Source organism: Apostichopus japonicus, chromosome 10, assembly GCF_037975245.1.
Source record: "Apostichopus japonicus isolate 1M-3 chromosome 10, ASM3797524v1, whole genome shotgun sequence".
Lineage (NCBI taxonomy): Eukaryota > Metazoa > Echinodermata > Holothuroidea > Aspidochirotida > Stichopodidae > Apostichopus > Apostichopus japonicus.
This window is the reverse complement of record NC_092570.1, coordinates 6,818,149-6,843,450: the sequence shown is the minus strand read 5'-3', so window position 1 is coordinate 6,843,450 and position 25,302 is coordinate 6,818,149. Positions and strand designations below refer to the sequence as shown.

Sequence of the window (25,302 nt, the reverse complement as noted above, 5' to 3'; positions counted from 1 at the left end):
GATGGAAGTTTTTCTATATTGGTTGTCCATAGATGAAATTTTGTACAACATTATGGGTATGTTTTGAACTGAGTTTATTCACGAGAAATGTGAATTTTCAAATTCTGAACAAATATGGGGCTTAAAACCTTGAAAAGTGGGGCTGACGGGTATTATGGGCCGCGACGTAGAATCACCTACAAAAGCAAAGACCCACAGGAGATGCCATCAGGTCGAACGTGATGTGTGCCGGGTTGACAATCTTCAAAAAGGTTATGGATGGAAAAAAAAACTATTAGGAAATACTTGGTTCTCAGGCAAAAATTGTACATCTGGTTGGTCATTTCAAGCCCGAGAAGTGCCGTCTCCGGTGATCTGGGGGGTATCAAAAGAAGAAATTTTCTTGTACGCTGCGCGCCAACCGATGGTGGCGCTCCGCTTAGATAGTAATTCGCGCCCCCCGGGTTTGAAAATCCTGGATACGCGCCTGCACCGTACGTACCTTTCTACAAGGACTTAAAGATGATCATTGCTTAAAGATTACACATAGGCGTTTGAGGAAATCGACAAAAAGACTCTCGCTAAGGGGAGTGAATTAATGCTGTCCAGCGACGAAGGCTCCAATTCATTTCTTCTACTTGGCCCCATGAAGGAAATTGTTTCAACTTTTTAAAATTCCAAACTGAAATTCGAAGAGTTACGAGAATTACTGTATGTATTTAATTAACTGCAAAATGTCGAATGGAAAAGATCACTAGATACGGTACTTGTCCCATCCAGCTTTTGATTTTCCAGTTTATTAATGTTTCTATAAAAGTACAAGATTTATTCAGTTTGAACATCATAAAATATATTTCGCTAAGGATGTTATACAGAGAAATATGCTTGTGTATTCGGAGAAACACCCGTTCAAAAATATATTAATCTAGAAACAAAAAAGAGAGAGAGAGAGAGAACAGAATTTAAATTGTTTTGTTGTTGTTGTCACTTTGTCATAACGAAACGGCTTTCGTACGTATCCGATTAAATTATCCACAGCGCATAGTTCAGGGTGCTCTTCATTTAAGCTTTCAACAATTTAAGCAGTAACGGTTTGTGCTATGTCCCTTGTAGGTTGTAAGGTCGAAGAGAAACTTCACGAACCTGGTATTTTGCAAATAGGAAAAGAGAACTCGTAGATACTTTAGGCAATGAGGACAATCTTAGGAGCAAACGGAATTGATTATTTTTTTTTTGGTTTCATCTTGTCTAGTAACTATAGTGCTCCCAGCCTGTCAGCGATGTTTATTCGTGTGTTTGTGTGCATGTCATAACTTTAGATTTCCTTTTTTTTTTTTTATTGGTCCTGAATTTTCAATCATATACCTTGACCTCCACTAGAAGCCCTTCTTATCTACTAAATTGAAGAACCCAAAGAATATGAACCATCAGAAAAGGTAAGCCTCTATCTCTGCACAAATGCAGTATTCAGAGTCATTAGTGTTTGGAGTTGCTAGTGTTTGGAGTTACTAGTTTTTGGAGACACTAGTGGTTGGAGTTCAAGTACTAGTGTTTAAATTAACTAATATTTAGAGTCACTAATGTGTTGGAGGTGCTAGTGTTTAAATTTACAAATATTTAAAGTCACTAGTTTTTGGATGTGCTATTGTTTAGGGGTGCTAGTGTTTAGAGGTACTATCGTGTTTGGTGTTACTAGTGTTTGGAGACACTAGTGTTTGGATGTACTAATGTTTAAATTTACAAATATTTAGAGTCACTTGTGTTTGGAGGTGCTAGTGTTTAGATTTGCTAGTGTTTAGAGTCACTAGTTTTTGGATGTGCTATTGCTTAGGGTGCTAGTGTTTAGAGGTACTACAGTGTTTGGAGTTACTAGCGTTTGGAGACACTAGTGTTTGGAGGTGCCATTGTTGGAAGGTACTAGTGTTGGAATGTACTAGTGTTTAAATTTACTAATATTTAGGGTCACTAGTTTTTGGATATTGTTTAAGGTGCTATAGTTTTAAGAGGTACTATAGTGTCTGGAGACACTAGTGTTGGAGGTACTAGTGTTGGAAGGCACTAGTGTTTAAATTTACAAATGTTTAGAGTCACTTGTGTTTGGAGGTGCTTGTGTTTGGAGTTACTAGTGTTTAGAGGTACTAGTTTTTTGACTTACTAGTGGTTGGAGGTACTAGTGTTGGAAGGTACTAGTGTTTAAATTTTCAAATATTTAGAGTCACTTGCATTTGGAGGTGCTAGTGTTTAGATTTGCTAGTGTTTAGAGGTACTAGTGTTGGAAGGTACTTGTGTTGGAAGGTACTAGTGTTTAAATTTACTGTTTAGAGTCACCGGTCATGGAGGTGCTCGTGTTTGGAGTTACTAGTGTTTGGAGACACTAGTGTTGGGAGGTAGGCCTACTAATGTTGGGTGGTACTTGTGTTTGGAGTTACAGGTGTTTGAGTTTTGTGTGATTTGATGAAATTAACTAATTGTCCTTAAACATCTTACCTAAAATTTCTTTATCTTTCTCTTATTAGCAATACAGAAAATAACAGTTTGAATAGGCAAAATCATTTCTCGTTTGAATTAAAATACCTAAGGGCAGCAAAATGTTTGCTAAACATTCAACATGAGTGACCATTATTTGATATTCTAGCATATATATGTGGGCAACACTGGTCACATGTCAGTCATCTTGTGCAACCTAGCACACTTCCTTTTGCCACATGTATGGACTGAGTGGAGGGGGAAAGGTGATTCCCAATTAAACAAGAGGGCAATCCACGACGTTGCATATCTCATCGCCAGCAAAACTACACTAAAAATATACATTTGACCTTAGATCATGTGACCTTTTGACCTCAGTCACCATGGCAACCACATATTTTGATAGTAGCCTACTTGACATTTCCATTATACCTGTGAAGGTTACACATCAATTCAGTTTTTTTTTTCATTTAAAAAAATGTTACCATTATCACTCTAGTTCAGACCCACCCACACAACCCACCTCTGCACCTACTTTTCCATTACTTCCAAATAGTTTTAATCACAACATAGATTAAACCTATAGTAGCTTCCATCTTGACTGAAGTAATAGAAGCCATATGTTTCAAATCATAGATGTTACTGTTTCCTCAATTGGTTATCCCCATGGATAATTACCCATCATCGACAGCTGTTATTCAAGTTAGGCTTTTTTTTCAGCTCCAACGCCATACACAACCCATAACATCGACGACATCTTACCCTACACAGACTGAAATATGAGAAAAGTCGGTTATTTTAATTATCTTTACAAATGCTTTATTCCATTCGATATTTTATTTTAAGTTAGATCAATAAAGTGAGCATCAAAAGTTTGAAACATTTGAAAATCAAAAAAAAAATTATTATGCCGAACTTAACTGGAAAAGTGATAAAAAAAAAATTATAAGAAAAACCCATTGCACATGTTTATAAATCTGTTTGCAATTTGTAGATTCTGCTTTCATAACTTGTACTTCAAGGACTGCTTGGTCGTACCTTCATCTGGGATTTACTGGCATGGAATGGACTGAAGTAGAATTGATCTCTATCCTGACCGTTGAGATTAGAATAAAAGCAATCATTATACCACCAGCCACCGGTGCCGATCACGGCGCAGTTACCCTCAAGCCTGTTATCATTGTCCCGGTCAGAGGTCGTGAATGGCATGTCATTGTGACTAGTTAAAGCATTAACTGTAATGATAAGGAAAAACAGGGAAGAAGAAATTGACTCGATTTATTTCAATGAACGACAGCTGTATGTGGTTTGAAAAGTAACATAGGTTTGCTGTCATTAGTTTAGAGGATTAAATTTTATGCTAAATCTTTGACCTCCACTAAACAGAACAAAGTTCCATTACTCAATATAACACATCCACATGGTAAGTATGAGAAGTAACCATGCTTCCTAACTTGAGATATAGTGTTTACAAAGTTTTCAGATTTGGACATCTGGTGACCTCAGATGACCTTTGGCCCCCAACAAAAACAATATGGTTCTTTCTCTCAATGTGACATATATGGATACCGTGAATGAAAAGTATCCATGATTCCCATCTTGAGATATCATGTTCACAAGGTTTTCAGTTTTTGATGTCTGGTGACGTCAGATGATCTTTGACTTCCACAAAAAACAATAGGTTCCTTCCTCTCAATACGACGCATCACATATGAAGAATGAAAGTATCCATGGCTTTTTACTTGAAATATCATGTTTACAAGTTAGGCATCACCGTCACACACACGCTCACCCACGAACACGCCATCATGACTGCATTGGTTACGATTATCATCGAATCCAAAAATGTGTCAGTCAATAGCAAAATGGGCTGACGGTTAAAAGAAAATGAAATGAAAACTTTCAGGCATTAGTGATCAGTTTGGTCAATCTAGCATGTTTTGACTGCAATACTGAAAAATTTATAAGTACTCACATAAGAAAGTTCCTGATGTGTATTGCCAGTGGATTCGGTATTTGTCCTCTTCCGCTGAGACCCTGAAGACTCCATAAAGACCGTAAGAACTCATACTAAATGTGTTTGTCAGTTCGATTCGCATGCTGGTCTCCCTCTGGTTAGTGATGTAATGAATGGCCTCGTTACCCAACCAGTAATCACCGTTGACGTCCCCAAAGCCGTTCTTGTAATCGTCCCAACCGCGGTTGAAGTCCACACTCAAGTCTTGCCTATTTTGGAAAACCTGGCAAAGGTAAAATATGAGAAAGACGTTTAATAAGGATACATGGAATAGATGATCACTGTTGTCTTTCTAGTTTAGCCTATACTGTTTGAATCAAGACAGGCACATGGACGATGGAAAGAGGGGGGGGGGAGGGGGGGATTTATAGATGTTTCAGGTTTTGGTTTCTTGGTCAAATGAGTTGCAGTGCATTATATGGAGGTACGGAGTAAGAAAACGACTTGGTTACTGAAGGAATTTCCACCTATTTTTATGTCTTCGGATGGACGGAGAGTAGAGTAAGAAACCCCTTGAGGCATGAATAGGTTTAGAAATCATTGACTAAAAAATTCAACCTCTTGTAGTTAAAACTCTTTTGCAATCATGGTATGGATTGGTGCCATGAACAGCTGAATCTGAAAGCTATCAAATGAGAAATACTTTCTACCAGTCAAAAGCAGACATTAGAGATCAATCTTACTTTCTATGGAGTATATGCTTCTAGCTAATGTCAGATAATGTGGAAGGGGAGAAGGGGGGGGGGCAGAGAGGGGACAGGGTAGAGGAGAAGGGTAGGAACAGGGAGACAGCTATGTCAGCTATATAAGTGGGAGGTAGTTTGTGCTGGTTGAAACCATAACACTATGACAATGTTACTGCATAAGTCAATGGGGAGAATATGTGGCATATCCTTCCATCTGTACAGAATGTGCTACTTTCTATAGCTCCTTTAGGTGTGGGGGGGGGGAGGAGATGGAGGGGTACAGATGACCATAAAAGTCATTGTGATACATTAGTATTGCAAGAAAAGAACATACCGTCCAACCACCTCCATCAGTGGTCATGTCACAGTAGACCTCCAAGGATCCACCAGGATAGCCGGGAGGGGCGATGGTGTAAACACCGTCCAATGTCTCTCCGCTAAGAAACAGTTCATAACAGTCAGCTGGAGCTTGGGCGACCTGCTCGCAAGTTTCACCGTCTCCCTCGAAACCTTCGTTGCAGTGACATCCTTGTACTTCATCCTTCACACCACAGAATGCATCTGGTGAGCAGACGTACTCCCCGTTAGTCTGAACGGTTCCATCAATACATTCGTAGGTCGCTGTGCAGTCATCGTTGACCAGGACTATACCTTCCTGAAGAGGCAAGGAAGAGAATGAAAGGGTTACCAGTTAAGATTGTAAAGACTTAAACTATGATACTGTAGTCCTCAATGAAACATTCACACTCTGGATCTTGACTGCACTCTCCATCCATCAAGATACAGCCAAAGTACTCTATACACTGACTCAATATAACAAACCATTAAGACTTTTTTACCTAAACCATCTGCCCCACCAAAGCCCCCCTCCACCCCCCCCCCCCCGCATTTCAACTCCCAAAAAAATTAACATACATCTGTGATACTTTCTTCCTCAGTGTAGCAGTATGATTAACTTATGTCTATGATACCGTATTGCTCACTGTAGCAGTATGATTAACTCACGTCTATGATACTGTATTCCTCAGTGTAGCAGTATGATTAACTTACGTCTATGATACCGTATTCCTCAGTGTAGCAGTCGCACTCCGTCTCTTTGACACACCCTCCGTCTTTCAAGATTGAGCCAAAGTTACAAGAACAGGTCTCAATGCACCCGTGGAGACAGTCTTCACTGCCGTCTAGATCCACACAGCTTGGTGTGCAGGCAGATGCACATGTTGCATAAGTAGTAGAGGCTGGGCAAGTCATTTCTAAAAGCAAAGAAATAATTGTGAAGTTTTTCCCCTACTGTACAGAAATTAAGTCCCAAATGGATAGACAGACAAAAAGATAATGTGTAGTGTCTTCCATTTTCACTTTTTCTATGCCAGGCCTAATTTTTAATAGTAAATTGGAATGCTGGTACAATATCACCAGTCAATTTCTGATCCTGTTTGCCCATTTAATAAGTGATCAAGCATCACCACATCTACACAATCTAACACGGATAGGATCTCAAATAAGCTACTGTAAGGCTTCCTGATCCTTGGTTCTCTAAACTAAACTAAACATGACAAAATATTCTCCCAAACATACACCCCTTCCCCTAACCAGATCTTCCTTCCCCTCCCCCCTTCCTCCCTCCCCTGACTAAATTTGGTATAAGCACAGCAACCTCAAGCCATTACTAACCACAGTCAGGTATTTCAGTTCTCCAGTTAACGACTGGTCCCCCTGCAGCATGACACTTTGTGGCGTACACAGCGAAGCAGTCTATGATGGAGGCTTCGTCTACACAGAAATCTTTGATGCAGGTCTCGTAGTGTGAATCGGGAATAACAAAGTCGTGACAATCGGCAAAGATACCTGCAGAAATTTAAAAAATATTAATATTGAAAACTGAAAATGAATTCAAATTGAGATTGTAACATGTAATACAATCATCATCTACTAATATGTGGTACTTCTGGTGTCTTACTGAAATTACAATAATTCCACTATTTTTGCTACATTTACCAAGAAGAAGAAGAAAGTAATATTGACTAGATGAATTTTTTCTTTGACTCAACTACTCACCATTAAGATTAATGAGGTAGTAACACCTTTATCTCTAGCTTGTACCTCATTCCCAAGTAGTCTTTTACTCACCATTAGTGTTAATGAGGTAGTGACACTTATATCTCTGGCTTGTACCTCATTAACAAGAAGTAATCTTCTACTCATCATTCATGTTATTGAGGTAGTGACACCTATATCTCTGGCTTGTACCTCATTCTTAAGTAGTCTACTACTCATCATTCATGTTATTGAGGTAGTGACACCTATATCTCTGGCTTGTACCTCATTACAAAGTAGTCTACTACTCATCATTCATGTTATTGAGGTAGTGACACCTATATCTCTGGCTTGTACCTCATTACAAAGTAGTCTACTACTCATCATTCATGTTATTGAGGTAGTGACACCTATACCTCTGGCTTGTACCTCATTACAAAGTAGTCTACTACTCATCATTCATGTTATTGAGGTAGTGACACCAATATCTCTAGCTTGTACCTCATTACAAAGTAGTCTACTACTCATCATTCATGATATTGAGGTAGTGACACTTATACCTCTAGCTTGTACCTCATTACAAAGTAGTCTACTACTCATCATTCATGTTATTGAGGTAGTGACACCTATATCTCTGGCTTGTACCTCATTACAAAGTAGTCTACTACTCATCATTCATGTTATTGAGGTAGTGACACCTATACCTCTGGCTTGTACCTCATTACAAAGTAGTCTACTACTCATCATTCATGTTATTGAGGTAGTGACACCAATATCTCTAGCTTGTACCTCATTACAAAGTAGTCTACTACTCATCATTCATGTTATTGAGGTAGTGACACCTATATCTCTGGCTTGTACCTCATTACAAAGTAGTCTACTACTCATCATTCATGTTATTGAGGTAGTGACACCTATATCTCTGGCTTGTACCTCATTACAAAGTAGTCTACTACTCATCATTCATGTTATTGAGGTAGTGACACCTATATCTCTGGCTTGTACCTCATTACAAAGTAGTCTACTACTCATCATTCATGTTATTGAGGTAGTGACACCTATATTTCTGGCTTGTACCTCATTTCAAAGTAGTCTACTACTCACCATTAGGATTGATGAGGTAGTAACACCTGTCTCTAGCTTGTACCTCATCACCGCTGCAAGAATCGGTTGTTTGTGGAGTCGCCAAACATTCATCTGTGAGCCAATTTGCAGCAAAGGCAACTAGATCACCGGTCTTAAGATACAGGAGAAAATAACAACAAAATTAAATTTTATTTCAACGCACTAAAACGCGCTAAGTGCAGTTGAAGAAATCACTGACATTCTTTATCTGGAGGCATGGTTTAGTTTTAACCTATGGTCCAGAGAACAAGGGATCCCTTAGCCCAGGGGAAAACCACTTTTTTTTGTTATCATCTGTGCATGCATATCTGTATTTTGCTGACAGCAGTAATGATGATCCCTCTGATTTTGCTCTGTGGTTTAATTTTGTCCTTCAGCTATGCAAATATTCTCAATGATTTGATCAGAGTTCACCAGAATTAGAAAATTTCCTTAACTGCACATACATTTAAGTTATGTCTAATTTTTTTCTAATTTTATGTTTAATTATTTTTGCCATGTTAACAATTTTAGTCATTTTTATTGAGGCTGTTTGGATTTTAAAAAAAGTGGTTTCAACTTGGCTTTAACCTACACTGTCTAATGGATTAGTGCAGCTACATATGCATATTACCACAGTATGCAAAGTTTATAGACAACTTGTGAAATTATCATATAACGATAATAATAATAATAAAATTTATAAAGCGACACAACTATAAAAAATAATCTGTTGCACCGTACAACAAAAGAAGAATAAAGAGAAGTAAATGAATAAAACGCATAAAAAGATACAAAAAGAAAGCAGAAGAGATTAGACATCAAAACCTAGCTTAAAAAGATAAGTTTCAAGCTAACATTTCAAAAGACAAACCGAGGAGCACATTTTGAGATAAGTAGGAAGAAAATTCCACAGGCAAGGACCAGCAACAGCAACAAAACATGGTCTGAAAACGAGGGACTACAAGAACGTGACCAGAATTTGAGCCAAAGTTGTGCATTACTCCTTCCCACCATAGATGATATCAGACACTTCAAATGTGTTTGACCTGACTAGAACTACTACGTACTTCCCTACTATATAAAAGCATGATTCACATACAAGCTAAGTGTGCACTTCATGTTCTTCTAAGCTACTTCTTGCAACTATGTCTTCGTGGCTAACTACAAAACCAATATTGAAATCCTATCAGATGAATAACAGCAAAAAGTGTCACTTGATATGATAACTAATGGCCAACCTTTCCCATGGAACCCAATTTTTAATTTTTGTTTTTTATCTTATCGAATTTTGAAGTTTTTGCGCAACAAAAAGAGGCTTACCACAGTTCCGCTCTGCAAGGTCAACTCATCACCTGCATCGGCATTACAGGTTCCACACAAACCAGAAACTTCTCCCCTCATGTCAGGGGTCACTTTAATAGAAGCCACACCTGACATGCTAAAGTGAATAGAAAGCCCAAAGGAAGTCGTAAGGATCTGTGGAAAAGGTGGGAAGATTGACTTTCATCAGTGAACGTATCAACAGTTTTGAGAAAGATACGATTATAATAAACCATTCGATGCACAAGTCCAACTGTTTATTCCGACATATATTCTGACATTAATACAGACAGATCTACTTACTGAGCTTGCTTCCGGCAGGCGGACTAAAGTGACAATGTCATCTGAGAAAGTGGTTCCCACGGTAACACCACCTACTGTTAGTTGGCCGTCGCTTCCCAGGACGTACGACCTGTCTTCGAATGTTAATCTGAGCGCAGTCAGCACGGTCGGCAGAGTTTGTGCAAAGATACCGGACAATTCGAATTGCGCTGTTCCAGTTCTGTCGGCGACCATTATATACTCGCATCCGATGTTGTGTGAGTAGCTGACCAGGTCAAACGTCCGGATGTGAAGGTTGTTCCAGATCAAGCACTCACAATCAGCTAAAAAGAAGGATGAATTTAGAGAGAATATTTGTCTTGAAGTCCAGAAAGAAATAAAAAATTGAGTGCTTGTGATCTTTCAGTAGGCTACCTATTCTGGTCTGTCCACAGGCATCCCCCTTGAAGCAGATGCAATGCAGTGAGATATATGGGGCAGAGACTGCCTTAATAATGGTGTACATTGATAGCTTTATTTTATATAACATACAACATCTGAGATGAGTTTTTATTATATCATATATCTAACGGACCAGAATTGCATGGGTTCAAATGAAGGAGTTTAAACTGAGCTTTAATTTGCTAGTAAACATTAGGATATACACAAGGGATTTGAGAGATAATTTACAGCTTGGGATCAATAATGTCGATGGGCCCCTTTATAGTCTTTAGACATTCAAGGCTTTACGGATTTTTCTCTGGTGGGCAGGCAGAAGATCTTACCTGATGCATCCTTATCCATGCCAAACAATAAAATGAATTTATTTTTTTAATTCCTATATTATATTACGAAAATCATAAAACATTATTGTTGATCCCATACTCTTCCAAGCCCCCTAAGTGACTCAAGACCACTGAGGCTGCAGACCCCTGACCTACTTTTGCCAGGCTTGGAAATGGAATAAATCTGATGTGGTACCTACCCAGCTCACACTCTTGGCCATTTCCAACGTATCCATCAGAACAATAGCAGCCTCTGTTTCCAGATTTCACCTCGCAGGAGGCCTGAGCAGAACACTGGTAGGTCTCACACTCCAGCTCTCCCAGGATACATGTACACTTTTGTGAACATCCTTCATTGATATAGACAGAGCCAGGCTGAAAGAAGAGACACATGAAAACTGGTACATTCCATTCTTGAGGATGTTACCCAAAAATAATGAGTTGAATACACGTATCACATATGATGAGGTAGAGCATACCTCATAAAATCAATACATACCTCTATTACATCCTTAGAGTAGTGTGTGCCTCATTTAATCAATGGTGTAACTACCTTATATGAGGTATTAAATACCTCATGTAACCAACAAAGCATTAGATATTAGTTATGAGGTATGACATACCTCATAAACACCCACATACATATGTCATATCCTTGCAGTAGTATTACATACCTCACTTAATCATAGATTACTTGTACACTATTGAGGTATTATATACCTCATATAACCTACAAACCATTATATGTTAGCTGTGAGGTATGACAAACCTAAATATATACTTCCATACTATCATCACAGTCAAATAAACTTCACTAATAAAATTGTCACTGACTAATTTCACAGTATCTTTGAGATAACTTATACATTATACTACCAATGTAACCATAACATATTGACAACAATGAACATGTGATCTTTATACCGAGATGTAGGTATCCTCTGGAGTGATGCATCCGCATTCTCTCGGATAAACACATTTATCTCCATCTAGAATCTTTCCATCTGGACAGACACACGTCTCTACATTTGGAATGTCACAGGCGATGGGATTATCTCTGCTGGAGCAGGTGGTGGGACAGGCCGGGCCATCCGCTGTGTATATCATGCCCTCGGGACAAGGTCCAGCTGCAATTACATGAGACCAGAGTCAAGAATTAGGACCCTTTTAATACACAGCTAGACTGGATCAAAACCTGGACGTGGTGGTGTACATATCACCCAGGTCAGGTTTGGACAGAGATCACATTTTAAAAACACACAGTGTCGTGAATGATAATCATTTTATATGAACTCCTAAAATCAAACATGACTGATTATCTAATGTGACATATGTATTAATGTAATTGAGTAATTTACACATGCATACAATGTTTTATTAATAGTAACTGTGTAACAAAACAAGTTTAATATGAACCAGACATCTACTTTTTACTAATTTGAAACTTTACATATTAACTTATTTTGAGGGTCATAATAGTCATGCATAGAGGAATTTACTGTTCGCAAATTTTGGCAGTTTTAGCATCCTGAATTCTGGGCAGATGACCTTTCAACAGTATAGAATTAAAAACTAATGCAACAGTGTATTCATAGCTGCAGTATTTCTCTTGAACATCAAATATCTGACTGTCCTAAACCTGAGAGCAACTTGCTTTACAAACCATGTGCATATATGCCACAGATAAGATTAAAACATCTAGAAAATCTGCCTCTAGCGACTTTAGCAAACTGAACTAAACTTTGAGGGAAATTACACATGACCTCTGTAACCAAGACAACAGCATAAGACATTGATATTAACCATGTTTCTGCGACTTGAGTTTTCAATTTGAGTAGAATTTAAATTACCCCCCTTCCAGGACAAAATTTACCATAACAATATTTCAAAAGCTAAATAATATGAAGATGCAAATGGACTCACTGCACTCTGCTACTTCTTCCCACCACTGTCCTGGGTCACCACCTGCATTGCGACAGGCGGTCGTAAATGCTTCTAAGGCAGCACAGAATGAGTCCGTCTCCTCGGTGGCGCAAGTATCATAAACACAGCTGTTGTAATACGAATCAGGGTCCACAAACTCATGACAGCTGGCAAATGGACCTTAAACAACACCAGAGAAAGGAAATTGAGTTTATCTCTGCTTTACATTGGAATCAGAAAATTCTGAAGATGATTTCTGTTATTCTGCTTGGGTCGTTGCTTTGGGAAGTTGTAAATTTTAAACTGTATTCTTTTTCTTCTGTAGGAGAACTCAAATGTCACTATGATATAAGCCATACTTGAGATGAACCAGGCTTGAGATTGGGTGTGGGAGGGGATAGGGTGTGGGAGGGGATAGGGTGTGGGAGGGAATAGGTTTTGAATGTATAGCAAGTATGTAAGGCAGTCCCGTGACACCACAGTGATAAACTGTACATGTTATATAATGGTCTTTGACATCTCTCAACAAACTGTCGTAGGTGTATAACATTAAATATGACAGATAATATTTGTAATAATTGAAGGGTAGTTAAACTCACCATCAGCTTTCAGGATGTAACAAAGATTCTCTGCATCTACTTTGACATCATCTTTGCCATCACAAGGATCTATCCCAGAGTCTGGAGTACACTGCTTATCACCCACAGTCCAGGCATTACCAAATGCTGAAGCAGATTCCGCCTGTCAAAGATACCACAAGTTTTATTAGACAATGTAAAACAATATCTGAACAAAGTATAAAAGTATGGATGATGGGGCATAGAAAACAATTCACATGACAAAACATTTGAACTGGAAACAATTCACAGTATTGTAATATTTCATAATATATTGGAACTTGACATTTATTCCATAGGTTTTTTCACCCCTGACTGTAGCTGTTTGGCAAAGCACCCTGTTTTTTTTTGTAACGTCACAGACTGACACAGAGAAAGAGAGTGACTAATTTATACCAGGTTGTTTTTGGGTACATATTTATTCACAGGTGGGAAATTCAGAATAAGGGAAAATTTCCCTAGACATGTTCCTTGTCCTTAAATGAATAAATCAAGTCCAACTGCTTACAGAATATCTACTGGATGCATGAAAACCGAAACTGCTCAATCCAACATATGGAAAATGTTAAGGCATTTGCACACGATGATCAGGAGATGAACAGTGGTAACACATGGGTGAAATCAGACAATCCGTGGGGTGGTGTATAAGTCATTACCAAGAATTGTATGACTAATAAGATTCATCAAGAGGGCTTATACTTAAAGGGGATGGCCTATCAACTGCCAATGTCACATTTTTAAGGGGTAAACTTACCAGTTCTCCACTGGGAAGGACAAATTCATCGGTAGGGTCCTTATTGCAGGTACCACAGAGACCACACAGTACCTCGTAGTAGTCAGGACTGACCTCCACGGTCAGACCGGCATCAGCATAGGTGAAAGTCATCTTCAGACCAAAGTGAGTGACCACCATCTGTGTTAAGGGTGAAAGTAATCACATTCACACATTAAAACCTCAAGCCAAGACTGAAACATTGACTAGTAATGCCCTTAAATATGCTAGAGCACCAAATTATGGTCACTCATATTCAAAATGTTGACAAAGTTAGACTCTCAAAAGCATTTTCCGTCAGTTAGAAATCATTTTGAAAAGAGCAAAGAGGGTTTTTGGCCAAAACCGCATGCAGTCAAAAATGTGACCTTAGCATTGTAAGTCCTGTAATCCATCCACTGAGCGACCCAGCTGTTAGTTGGTGGCAATCCCCCTGTTTCTTTGCGGGAGAGGGTGCGAGTGGGGGAGGAAAGGGGGAGGGGGAAGGGTGCCAGTCACAAGTCACAGTACCTTGCATAGTGTGTGACTATGGATCACACCCCAATTTAATTGATACAACCCTATTGGTTAGAAACCCAACAATCCAGGGAGCTAGAAATCTTATTATTTAATCGGACATTGCTTAATAAACACAATTTGTTTTTTTGTGGGTTAATTAGAACATCAAGTAGATTCATTTTGAATACTTTTGGCACATTTTGTGCAATTTTATGTAATTGGCAAACGCTTGATTTTAAAATATCAATACGAACCAAGATGATTCCATACTTCACTCATAATTGGAGATGACATTAATAATTAGTGTTGGTTTTAATGAAACACAACAGCTTATTTCCTCAGTGTCACCATTTTTTAATATTTTCACTGATTAAAATTAATATTTTAACTGTAATAAAGTAATATTTATTAAAATTATTATTTTGAATACATAATATTATCTACATCTTAGTACAAATAATTTTCAAAACACAACTTCTCTCACCCCCAACCCCCCCCTCTCCTCACTTCTTCCATATTCCCCCTCCCCCCTTAAAAAGTTGTAGAAATAGGTTTTATTATGTTAAAATACAACAGGAAATAAATTTTCACTCACTATTTTCCCTGGTGGTAGGAGCGTAATGGTTACATGTTCTGTACCTCCTGTCGTATAGGGTAGAGTCTCTGCTACCCCTCCCACCTTCATGACACCAGTGCTGAGTATCTCATAGTCCACGTTATTATACTCCAATCTGACTCGTCGCAGGTAAGAGACCAACTGAGATGGAAGGTTCTTGTCGTTACTACCGATGACTCTGAAGGTTGGCAGGTCACCATGGTCGCAGGTTTCCACGAGAACGTATTCGCAATCTCCTTGGAAGTCATAGGCCAGGCCGTCGAAGGTGATGTAATGGGGATCTCCCCAAACTTGACAAGAACAAGGCTCTACAAACAACACATAGAGTAAACTTAAAAAAAATGTGTTTGTTATCAAAGCATTAAGCATTCAGCTTGTTCTGTATTTTATTGTAAAAAGGTTTACCATGGAAGAGTTTTTGCATGAAGTATGGCATTTTATCTAAATTTATTCATTATCTAATCACTCAGTTACTGATGAATTGACGAAGGCACCTCTCTCTCCCATCCATACCCATGTGTCTGTCATCTGCTGTTATTCTTATACAAAATTCAACAAACTGTATAATATACTCTCAGATAATTTAAACACATCTGATGGACGGCGATATTAGGCTTCAAACGGAACTAGCGACTTAGTTAGTATATTTATTGTAAACGCATTGAATAGCCATCACTAGGGGAAGTTGCGTGCCTTCAATTGATCCAGTACTACAAAGTGATGAAGATGTTCAATTTCAAATATTTTTGTTCTTTTTAAGCATTTGCAACACCTCCTGATTAAAATCAAAATCCAACATTTCCAAGAATTTCCATCTAATTTATGGCGACAGTTTTTAAAAAGAAAAGGGAAAAAACAGTCCACAATTACCATCGGAGCACTCTTGTCCGTTGAACTTCAACCCTTCCTTGCAGAAACATCCTCTCTCTCCGCCAACGACCTTACATTCTTCGGTACCACGGCAACCGTAAGCTTCGCATTTTTCTTCCCCGTCCACACAGGTGCAGCGAAGAGAGCAATCGTCGTATGTGTACACATCACCTTGCTGCAACGAAAGGGTCATTAATTTACAAATCGTGATATGGCAAAGGAAATCGACAAGTGGCTGTCTTACTACTAAAAAGACGTAACTGTCGGTACTGTCTATCAGCGGTTTGCTACTCAAGGCCAGAGTGGTTAGTGCTTCAGTATGAATTGATCATTCCTTTAGCTCAGTTCATCTGATAACAAATTAGGTCATTTCCATGCAGCAATGCCATATTCTTGCACGATTCATGGAAAGTAGTTTACCACTGTGACAGTGGCTTCTCATTGGCAGAGTTACATAATAATTCAAGTGCATAATTGCTTTGGTAGTTAATTTTAACATATAACTGAGCAAGCAATATTGTTTTTGTTATTCATCAGCATGCTGTCATTTGCTACCTGGCTACTGGTAGACATTTGGCCAGAATGTACACAGAGAACAGAAGACAGATATGACATGCTAATGTGTACAGTCAGTTGTGGTGACCAACAACAGGTGAAAAGAATAGCTACATATAGCTATAAATAGCAATAACCAGAGTTCATAAGAGCAATACCCATGGAAATGACATCAATAAAACAGAGAACACAATTCCCAAAATTTTTGCAGTCATCGATCCTCAAATTGTCCAGGAATGTAAGAGTTATTTGAAAATTTCCTATAAGTTGCAGAATTCTCAATAAAAGTTAACTTTAAATTAACTTTAAACTCACAGATATGTAGACACCATTCTGTAATTTGCAGCCACAGTTATAATCAAAGACACATTTTTCACCATCCAGGACTTGTCCTTCTGGACACTGGCAGGTCTCGATGCAAGTCTCTGCGCACTCTACGGGACCGTCCGGGTTTTCGCAAGACGGTGGACAAGCAGTGCCACAATCTGTGTACTCCAGACCCGCTGGGCAGGGAGCAGCTGAAAACATGACAAATAAATATGACAAATAATTCTTCAAAAAAAATCTTGAAAAAGGGGAACATGATTGCTGTAGAATTATGAGATGTGCATCCCTTGTGGGGAGCTGATCCCCCTACCGGGGTAACATGGGAGGGATCAGCAAGGACCTATGGGAGCAGCTGGATGTAAACAGAAGGATGACACATAGTTTGTTTATGACAAATAATTTGTTTTTAAATCCTGACCAAGGTTATCAAGAATTCTGTGGAAGTGAGATGTGCATCCCTTGTAGGGAACTGACCCCCTACCCTGGTTTACATGGGTGGGACCAAGGAGGGTGTAAATATGGCCCGTGGTAATGTACAGGGGTAAGATTCAGTGTGGGATGAGGCATTGAGGACTTTAGGCATTCTGAAATGTTTGCCATAAGGGGGCAACATGAATACAACTGAAATGTACAATGTATAGAAGGACTAAATGTATTCCTCCTCACAACCTCCAATAAAGCTATTTAAAAAAAACTATACCCCAGCAGGACTGGAATAGTACTCACCACACTCAGGGACGTAGGTCCACCATGATCCAGGGCTACCCCCTCGGTTCCGACACAAGGTGACGTAAGCTTCGATATTCTTACAAATGTGCTCTGTCTCTAAGTTTGTCAGGCAGACATCGTAGACACAGTCATCAAACAATTCTTGAGGATCTAAGAAATCTCTGCAGCCAGCTAGGGGACCTGGGTGACCAAGATCAGATACACACAAAATGTTAGAAGCAATTCTGTAGAATATAATGCAAACTTGTGTGAAAGCTGCTGTTCTATATACCAGTCAACGAATCCTTAAAACTCAATTGTGCAAATTACTTAGATTTTGAAATTGACACAAATCACCATAACCAACTTTCATAATGTCCAGCTAGAAGGGAGTTCCATAGTTACAAGGAATCCCACACACAGGATGATGTGGAGTCCATAATCAACAGCTTCAAAGGGCATGGAAAGTTATATGTCGGAAAAAAAAATCATCATTGATTATGACTTACCAAACTTATCTACCATAACCCAACACTTATCAATTGCTGTGGCCCTATTAGGATCGCCCTCAGGACAAGGATCAACAGGTTCAGGGGGCTGACACTCTCTGTCACCAGTCACCCAGGAATTACCAAACTGTCCAATGGATCGTGCCTAGGAATGAAAAATGTATAGTAAATAAAGGAACTTGGTCTCCGCACAGCATACGACATGATACTTAACTCTCATTGGCTGATCAATCAACATTCTAACTCCCATTGATGGATCAGCTTTATTCTGAATCAGCAGGAAGAGAAATGACAAAGACTAAAATGGAACGTTTCTTTGGTCACTATGAACACATCATCGGGTATTAAAACTGTAGGAATCACAAGTGCTTGGGGCGAGAAAAACAATTTTTAAATTTTTTTTTATGCCATAAATGGTATTATCGCTGACATGCAAGACTCAAAAATGGGAGACTTTGAAAATTAAAAGAAGCTCTAAAAGATGTGTCCAGTTTCAAAACAAACTATAGCAATATGCTTTCTATTCAAAATAATTTGATGGCGGGAGGAGTTTAGTTTAGCAAATTCCAATTGTTATGAAGCTAAGCTTATTTGATGCCCTGTTCCTGCAATTAAAGTGGCTTAACAGTGGCATATGTTAAGCTCCCTCTCACGAGGCAGGTCTGTAATTTCTCCACACATTCCTACTCTCAGAGAACCATTTAACATCCCCTTCGGATGGATGACAGTGTAGCACAGTATCTGACCACTTTTTCCAGTACTGTAGGAGGTGAAGGTACCCCATGCAAGAGACGTTGTTTAAAAGCACAATTTTTTTTAAATTTCTCAAACCAGAATATACCAAATCCACTGAAAATACCAAATCCAACAACACTGCACGGCAGCTATTTGAATAGATCGAGAGAATCTAGTTCCTGGTGACGTTTCGAACCAGGAACCAAACGGTGTTGTGAGGCAGCCACCGATCCAACCACTGCACCACACCCTTCACCCACAGCTTTGAAACCAGTGACTATATATAGAGCCAATCTCTTAAAGACATATTCTTATACAGTATTAAAGTAAGGATAACCTCAGTATGCAATCAAGTTGAAGAGTGTACCCCTTCTCACATGCCTGGGTACACCAGGAAGATGTCAAAAGCAGATAGCTGTACATGACAACCTTATGCTATCTCTTGTATCACGTTAACTCGTTTTTCATTGTAAAAGTTAGACGTCTGGTAAGACTAGATAATTACGAGAGAAGAGAGACTTGTAGAAGGATTGACGTGTACCTGAATCGTGTGTATTTAAAATCAGGTTTTACAGAGGCTGTGTAGAACCACAGAGAAATATTAAAGAGTTAATTAAGAGTATGATTATATTAACGTTAGACTGAAACCAACTGGAGGAGCTCTATCAATGCTAAGCTTGAACAATGAAACTGATTGTAACAAATTAGCGTAACCTTACCACTTCACCGTTTATACATCGTCTCGTCTGTTACCGTTAGCCATACCGAACGGTACATCAGGAAGATATCAACAGCAGATAGCTCCCAATGACAACCTTGCTATCTTTTGTTTCACGTTAACCCCTTTAATCAGTATATTAGCGTTAGACTGAACGGACCGGAAGAGCTATTCGATAATATCCTCCAACGATAAAAAACTGATTTGTAACAAATTAGTATAACTTACCACTTCACCGTTACGCATCATCAGATCGTCTCTGCTGTTGCCATTAGCCGTACCAAAAAGTCCGCAGACTCTCTCCGTAAATTCGGGTGGAAGCCTGACCACGATATTAGCATATTGGGTACTGTACCAAACGCTGAACTCGCTGTTAATGACCAGGCCAAAGTCGGACGTAATTACCTGAAGATAAGAAATATCTGTACTCAAACCTGGAAACGAGTTGAGTCATCACAACCAGAACGTTGATCGGAAGGAATAAATGCGATTTAATGTAATGGCTACTTTTAAATGACATAGAATATTTCATGTTTTCATAACTACTTTTAAACATGAACAATATTGAAATCAGATGTAACTAACAGTGCAGAAAAATATAAATGAAGTTTCATTAAATGTCTGTTAGCAAACACGTAATGAGAACACAACAGACAGAGAGGAAAACGGGTGTTACTAAAACGAATGACAATTGCGTTACACATAACCAATGACAATATGTTGTACACACTAAAAAATTGCGTTGACTAAAACGAATGACAGTAATGACAACACAGACATTTGCTTCAACCGGATATCACAGTTCAGACTTCGTGGGTATATCAAAGCCACACAAACCGAGCGGACGCGAGGTGCGTGGCTTACAGATCTAGTAAAGTACGGACAAGATACAAACGGACCTTAAGTTATTATTAAGTTAAATTGTAAGTCTGGTTTTAAAAAGTAAATTTAACGTCATTTTTCCGATACTAATTGTTAGAAACTAACAATACAATAATCTTGAAACGGCTTCAGTTATCTTTCTATATCCTACAGAGGTAAATGTCAAAAGCACAGCACTCAAGCGCCAAAAACTTACACCAAAACCCTTTAACCACGTAACATGTGATATTCCTCAAACCATTTTTGCGCAGAAAACTAATACAATAACTGCATTTACTCCACCCACTCTTTTTATCTCCACTCACCACTGTCCTTCGTTGTCATTCGTCGTCATTCCGTGTCATTCGCTGTCATTCGCGAATGATAATTAACCCTGTACATAGTCAATTGTCATTCGGTCATTCGCTGTCATTCGTTTTAGTTTGTCCCAGGAAAACTGCAGCCAACAAATCTATTAACCAAAGAGAAAAAAGCTTTGGTCTTTAACCAGCTGCAGTCTGTGATTAACCTGAGCTTGACTTACCCACTTATTGTTTGGAACATACGTCATAGTAACACCTTCTCTTGAGAAGGGCAGTGTGACCGCCGCGCCATCTACGAAACATCCACGCGCACCCCTGACTTCAAAGACGATTCCTCTGTAATGTAGTCTATACGAGGCAGTCACGGTGACCCTGAAGTGAGGTCTAGGCTTGTTGAAGTTACCGATCAGTTCAAAGTAAGGAAGCGCTTCTCCCGTGCCACAGGTTTCTACCAGCGTATATTCACAGGATCCTTGGTAATCAAACTTCCTTGAATCAAAGGAGAGGAAATGAGGATCACCGCTGAGACTGGCAGAGATGTCACCTTAAAAAAAAAAAATTATTTAAAAAAAATTATTTTTAATTATTAGAACTGAGAAAGTATTTATTAAAATAATACAGAATTGGAACTCCCCCCCCCCCCCCCCGGCTTAAAACTATTCTACACCCTGCAAAAGTTACTGGACAGGAAAATATAATATGTTTCTTCTCCCGAAATTGTTGGTCCTCCCCCTTCCAACTCAAAATTCCTGACTTGTTTCAAAAAGTCTTGAAGATCTCAGTAATCTGTTAAAAGAGTTGAAAATCGCCGTAAAAGTGAGTGATAGATAATAATTTCAATAATTAATCATTTTTGTTTTTGCTCATCGTATTCACTCAAGTAATTTAGCATACTAAACATTAACTTTTTCATAATTGAATAAAATGACAAGATAAACTACTAAAACATGCTAGTGAAAAATCCAAGTGTGACGCTCTCTGTACAAGGAACACCAAGCTGTTCATGGTTCATCGCGATAAACATGATTGTATTTAATCAAGATTGAACTGAATTGAAGGTCAAAATGGAAAAGAAATAGCACTGAATAATATCATTCTTGAAGCTCTCTGTCAAATCATAAACAAAAGCTATTTGTGTCTGATACTTACTACCAGTACAAGTCTGTCCATCACCACTGTAACCATGGCGACAATAGCAATCTCTCAATCCATCTTTGAGTTCACAGTTTGCATTCTCGTTACAGGTGTAGGTAGCACACTCCAAGCCTGTAGTACTACAATGACAGATCTCGTCACAGTTATCCGATATGTATCTGTCCCCAACCTGCGAGGTTAAATTATAACATCATAGCGTTATGACCATCAAGAACTCCTACCAAACTCCTTCTCCTCCTTATTCCCTCCCTCCCACTAAAAGACCATTTATTCCATCCCACCCCTCCTTATACCCTACCTCCCTCCCTCCCCCCACAAAAGATAAGGCTTTATAATCTTCTTACCAGATGAAGCAATTTTTAGCATGGTAAAAGTATTGGCCAAATACTGATAAGCCAGATAAAATGAAATTACTGGAATTCAACAACTGCATATATACCTCCATTAAATAATTGCTATGTCATTTTGAGAATTCTCAGTATGTTTTTTTGTTGTAAATTACTGGAATTCAGTGAGCAAACAGCTGCTATAAAGCAAAAATTTTTACTTTTTTAACTTAAATCTTTAAAATATCACATTTGCATTTTTACCTCCATTAAATAGTTGCTAGGGGATACGCATCCACAATCGCCGGGGTCAATGCACTCATCGTTATGGAGAATGTTAGGAAACTGGCAGAGACAGGTCTCTATGATGGTGTTTGGTTGACAGTTCTGCTGTCCTGTGGGATCATTGCACGTCGGTTGACATCCCTCACCGAATGGAATCAACATCGAACCCTCTGGACAAGTCTTGAGCGCTACGAACACAAAAAAAAACACAAAATGGCTGGATTATTTAGGTACGATGTCAAAATGAGTAGTGCAGCAACTGGCAAATTCTCTGCTGCAAGGAAGAATTAATATTAACAGGGTTGAGCCTGGGGGTAAAAAAAAAAATCATGGAACATTGCAAAAATTGCAGTAAAGGCTCAAGTTTGCTGATGCTACAGTGTGTTAGGATAATAGTTTTTGTCCCCGAGGTAGAAAAGAAATCACGGATAATCCGCGAATTCGCGGAAAAAGCTCATGCCTGTATTAAACAACAGATATTCTTTTTCTGGACAGAACCAGCAGTGACTTTTGCTTGAAACTGTATAGAGAACAAAACATGAGTCATAGGCAACCGCCTGGTTGCTGCACCCTTGTCGGCATCCAACTTTTGAACAATGGGTTATTTTTTTCATCTCAGTGACAAGTCAATACAAATCTGGGTGAGGAGAGGTACCTGATGGTTCCTGGCAGTGAGGTGCCTGAGCCACCCAATCTCCGGGCACTCCACCAGCCTGTCTACATTGTTGGGCGAAGAGTTTCATAGCCGAGCAGGACATGGCGGGCTGTAGTGACATGCAGACATCCTGCACACAGGCATCATACATGTCTTGTGGATTTTTGAAATCACTACAGGGTGAAAACGGTCCTGGGGAGAAACAAAAAATGAAACACATACATAGAAAAAAAATCATTTAAATCAATAGTATTGTGAATGGATGACAGTTTTGCAATTATTTGTATCCCTAGTTTGACTGTAAAAAAAAACCGGAAATTTTGCTGCTAAATGTTTTTAATACAAGCATTTTTGGCTACCTCTCTTCTCACTTTATACATTGAGTTGTCTTGTTCAACTTTATTCATTTTTTCAATTTTCCAACTAACATATCAGCCAAATTGAACATGTATGTCTCCACGTTTTAGTTTAGCCTGCTTCTCATGAAGATCCTGATGGGATGGAATTGTCAGGCTCTTGTAACTTTAGTACACAACTTTCAGTACATTCAATATCCAAATATTCAAACTGACAAGAATAATGACATAAGCAATACTTCACCCTTTATTGCACTATTTCAAATTTGGCAATTTCTTTTAGTTATTCGAAACAGAAAGATCATCGCTAAGAAGGTGATTTGTATATTCAAATAGAGCTGGGGAAGAATGAAGGGGGGGGGGGAGGGGGTGGAAGGAATTTGACTAAGTAGGGTCTTCAAGACAATGTTATACTGTGCCTTGCATCAATGCAAACAGTTCTATCTGTCCATAGCTGTTTATAACTTTCCTTGGAATACAAAATACTGAAAGCCACTTGTTAATATTGAAAGCCACTTGTTTGATTTTGAGGGGTGTTTTATTCATCACTAAATACATCTACCATGATGATAAAATTTCCACACGATGTAAACAGCTTTGCTGCAGGAAAAATGTGGTATAGTTAGTGTGTTGAGGTCTGATAGCATGTCTTGCTAAATATCCATGATCATGTAAAATGTGGTAGTTAGTGTGTTGAGATTTGATAACATGTCTTGCTAAATATCCATGATCATGTAAAATGTGGTATAGTTAGTGTGTTGAGATTTGATAACATGTCTTGCTAAATATTCATGTTCATGTAAAGTTTATTCATCAGAGCATCAGATTTAATGCTTTACCTGGAACGGCTATCAGAAGACTGCAGAGGTCTCTGCCCTTTGTTTCTCCATCCGAGCCTGGTTTGCAGGGATTTTCAGTCACTTCCTCTGTTCCGCATGTCTCGTCATTTCTCCAGGCAGCTCCGAATGCCTCCACGGTTGTGGCCTGTATCATAGCAACATACATCAAACAAGAAGCCATTATATAGCATACATGTTACAATAAATTGCATATTCAAAGATATTCCTAACAGAGGAAATTCTGTCAACCAAAGCTCACAATTCTATGTACACTTTTGCTGAGGTATTTTAGTAAACCTTTTCCTAACTGTGTGCATAATGCTTCAAAATCCCCCCCCCCCCATGAAACATGGAGTTCATAAATAGATATAAATATGAACAGATACCATATCATACATATAATACTTACAAGTTCTCCATTAGGTAATGTTAGCTCATCAGACTGTGTTTCTGTACATGCACCACACATACCATACCATATATAATGCTTACAAGTTCTCCATTAGGTAATGTTAGTTCATCAGACTGTGTCTCTGTACATGTACCACACATACCATACCATACATATAATACTTACAAGTTCTCCATTAGGTAATGTTAGTTCATCAGACTGTGTCTCTGTACATGTACCACACACCCTTAACCAACACGAATAACTATTAAGTATTCGCTAAGTATTCGCTAAGTATTCGAATAGCTATATAGTTGGTATTTCAAAAATTTAAGCATTCAGACTTTAGAATAACTAATTGAATACTTAAAATAACTATTCCAATAGGTATTCGAATACTTCTTTCCTTCGAATGCTTAGAGAATGCTAAATATAGCTATTCCAATAAGTATTCGAACACCTATTTCATTGAATGCCTATTCGAATACTTATTTCCTTTTTGTAAGATGGTCAGCTCTTACATAAAGTTTTGTTTTGTACCATAGTTTTACTTGTTTATTAGGTGCATTGTGCACTGAACAGAGGGGCTATACATTTGTACAGTA

General features: G+C 38.6%; 1 protein-coding gene and 1 long non-coding RNA gene across 3 annotated transcripts in view; one reads left to right on the top strand and one right to left on the bottom strand.

The window, feature by feature from the left end:
* The window catches only part of LOC139975133 (uncharacterized), a 171,225-nt gene that overhangs the window by 40,694 nt on the left and 105,229 nt on the right, over window positions 1–25,302 (top strand). The window lies entirely within an intron of this gene.
* Window positions 3,239–25,302, bottom strand: part of LOC139975129 (IgGFc-binding protein-like) — a 96,540-nt gene continuing 74,476 nt past the window's right edge. Inside the window, exons 33-56 of the mRNA XM_071982768.1 lie at window positions 24,307–24,451; window positions 23,112–23,303; window positions 22,436–22,644; window positions 21,840–22,014; window positions 20,912–21,234; window positions 19,735–19,911; window positions 18,054–18,198; window positions 17,563–17,745; window positions 16,825–17,027; window positions 15,955–16,129; window positions 15,064–15,392; window positions 13,953–14,111; window positions 13,181–13,322; window positions 12,582–12,761; window positions 11,583–11,785; window positions 10,859–11,033; window positions 9,916–10,217; window positions 9,613–9,768; window positions 8,290–8,422; window positions 6,823–6,996; window positions 6,199–6,401; window positions 5,483–5,803; window positions 4,421–4,685; window positions 3,239–3,680 (exon numbers count right to left, since the gene is read on the bottom strand). Coding sequence (XP_071838869.1) covers window positions 3,463–3,680; window positions 4,421–4,685; window positions 5,483–5,803; window positions 6,199–6,401; window positions 6,823–6,996; window positions 8,290–8,422; window positions 9,613–9,768; window positions 9,916–10,217; window positions 10,859–11,033; window positions 11,583–11,785; window positions 12,582–12,761; window positions 13,181–13,322; window positions 13,953–14,111; window positions 15,064–15,392; window positions 15,955–16,129; window positions 16,825–17,027; window positions 17,563–17,745; window positions 18,054–18,198; window positions 19,735–19,911; window positions 20,912–21,234; window positions 21,840–22,014; window positions 22,436–22,644; window positions 23,112–23,303; window positions 24,307–24,451 — 4,887 coding nt within the window. The 3' untranslated portion in view covers window positions 3,239–3,462. The remainder of the gene's footprint in view (window positions 3,681–4,420; window positions 4,686–5,482; window positions 5,804–6,198; window positions 6,402–6,822; window positions 6,997–8,289; window positions 8,423–9,612; window positions 9,769–9,915; window positions 10,218–10,858; window positions 11,034–11,582; window positions 11,786–12,581; window positions 12,762–13,180; window positions 13,323–13,952; window positions 14,112–15,063; window positions 15,393–15,954; window positions 16,130–16,824; window positions 17,028–17,562; window positions 17,746–18,053; window positions 18,199–19,734; window positions 19,912–20,911; window positions 21,235–21,839; window positions 22,015–22,435; window positions 22,645–23,111; window positions 23,304–24,306; window positions 24,452–25,302) is intronic.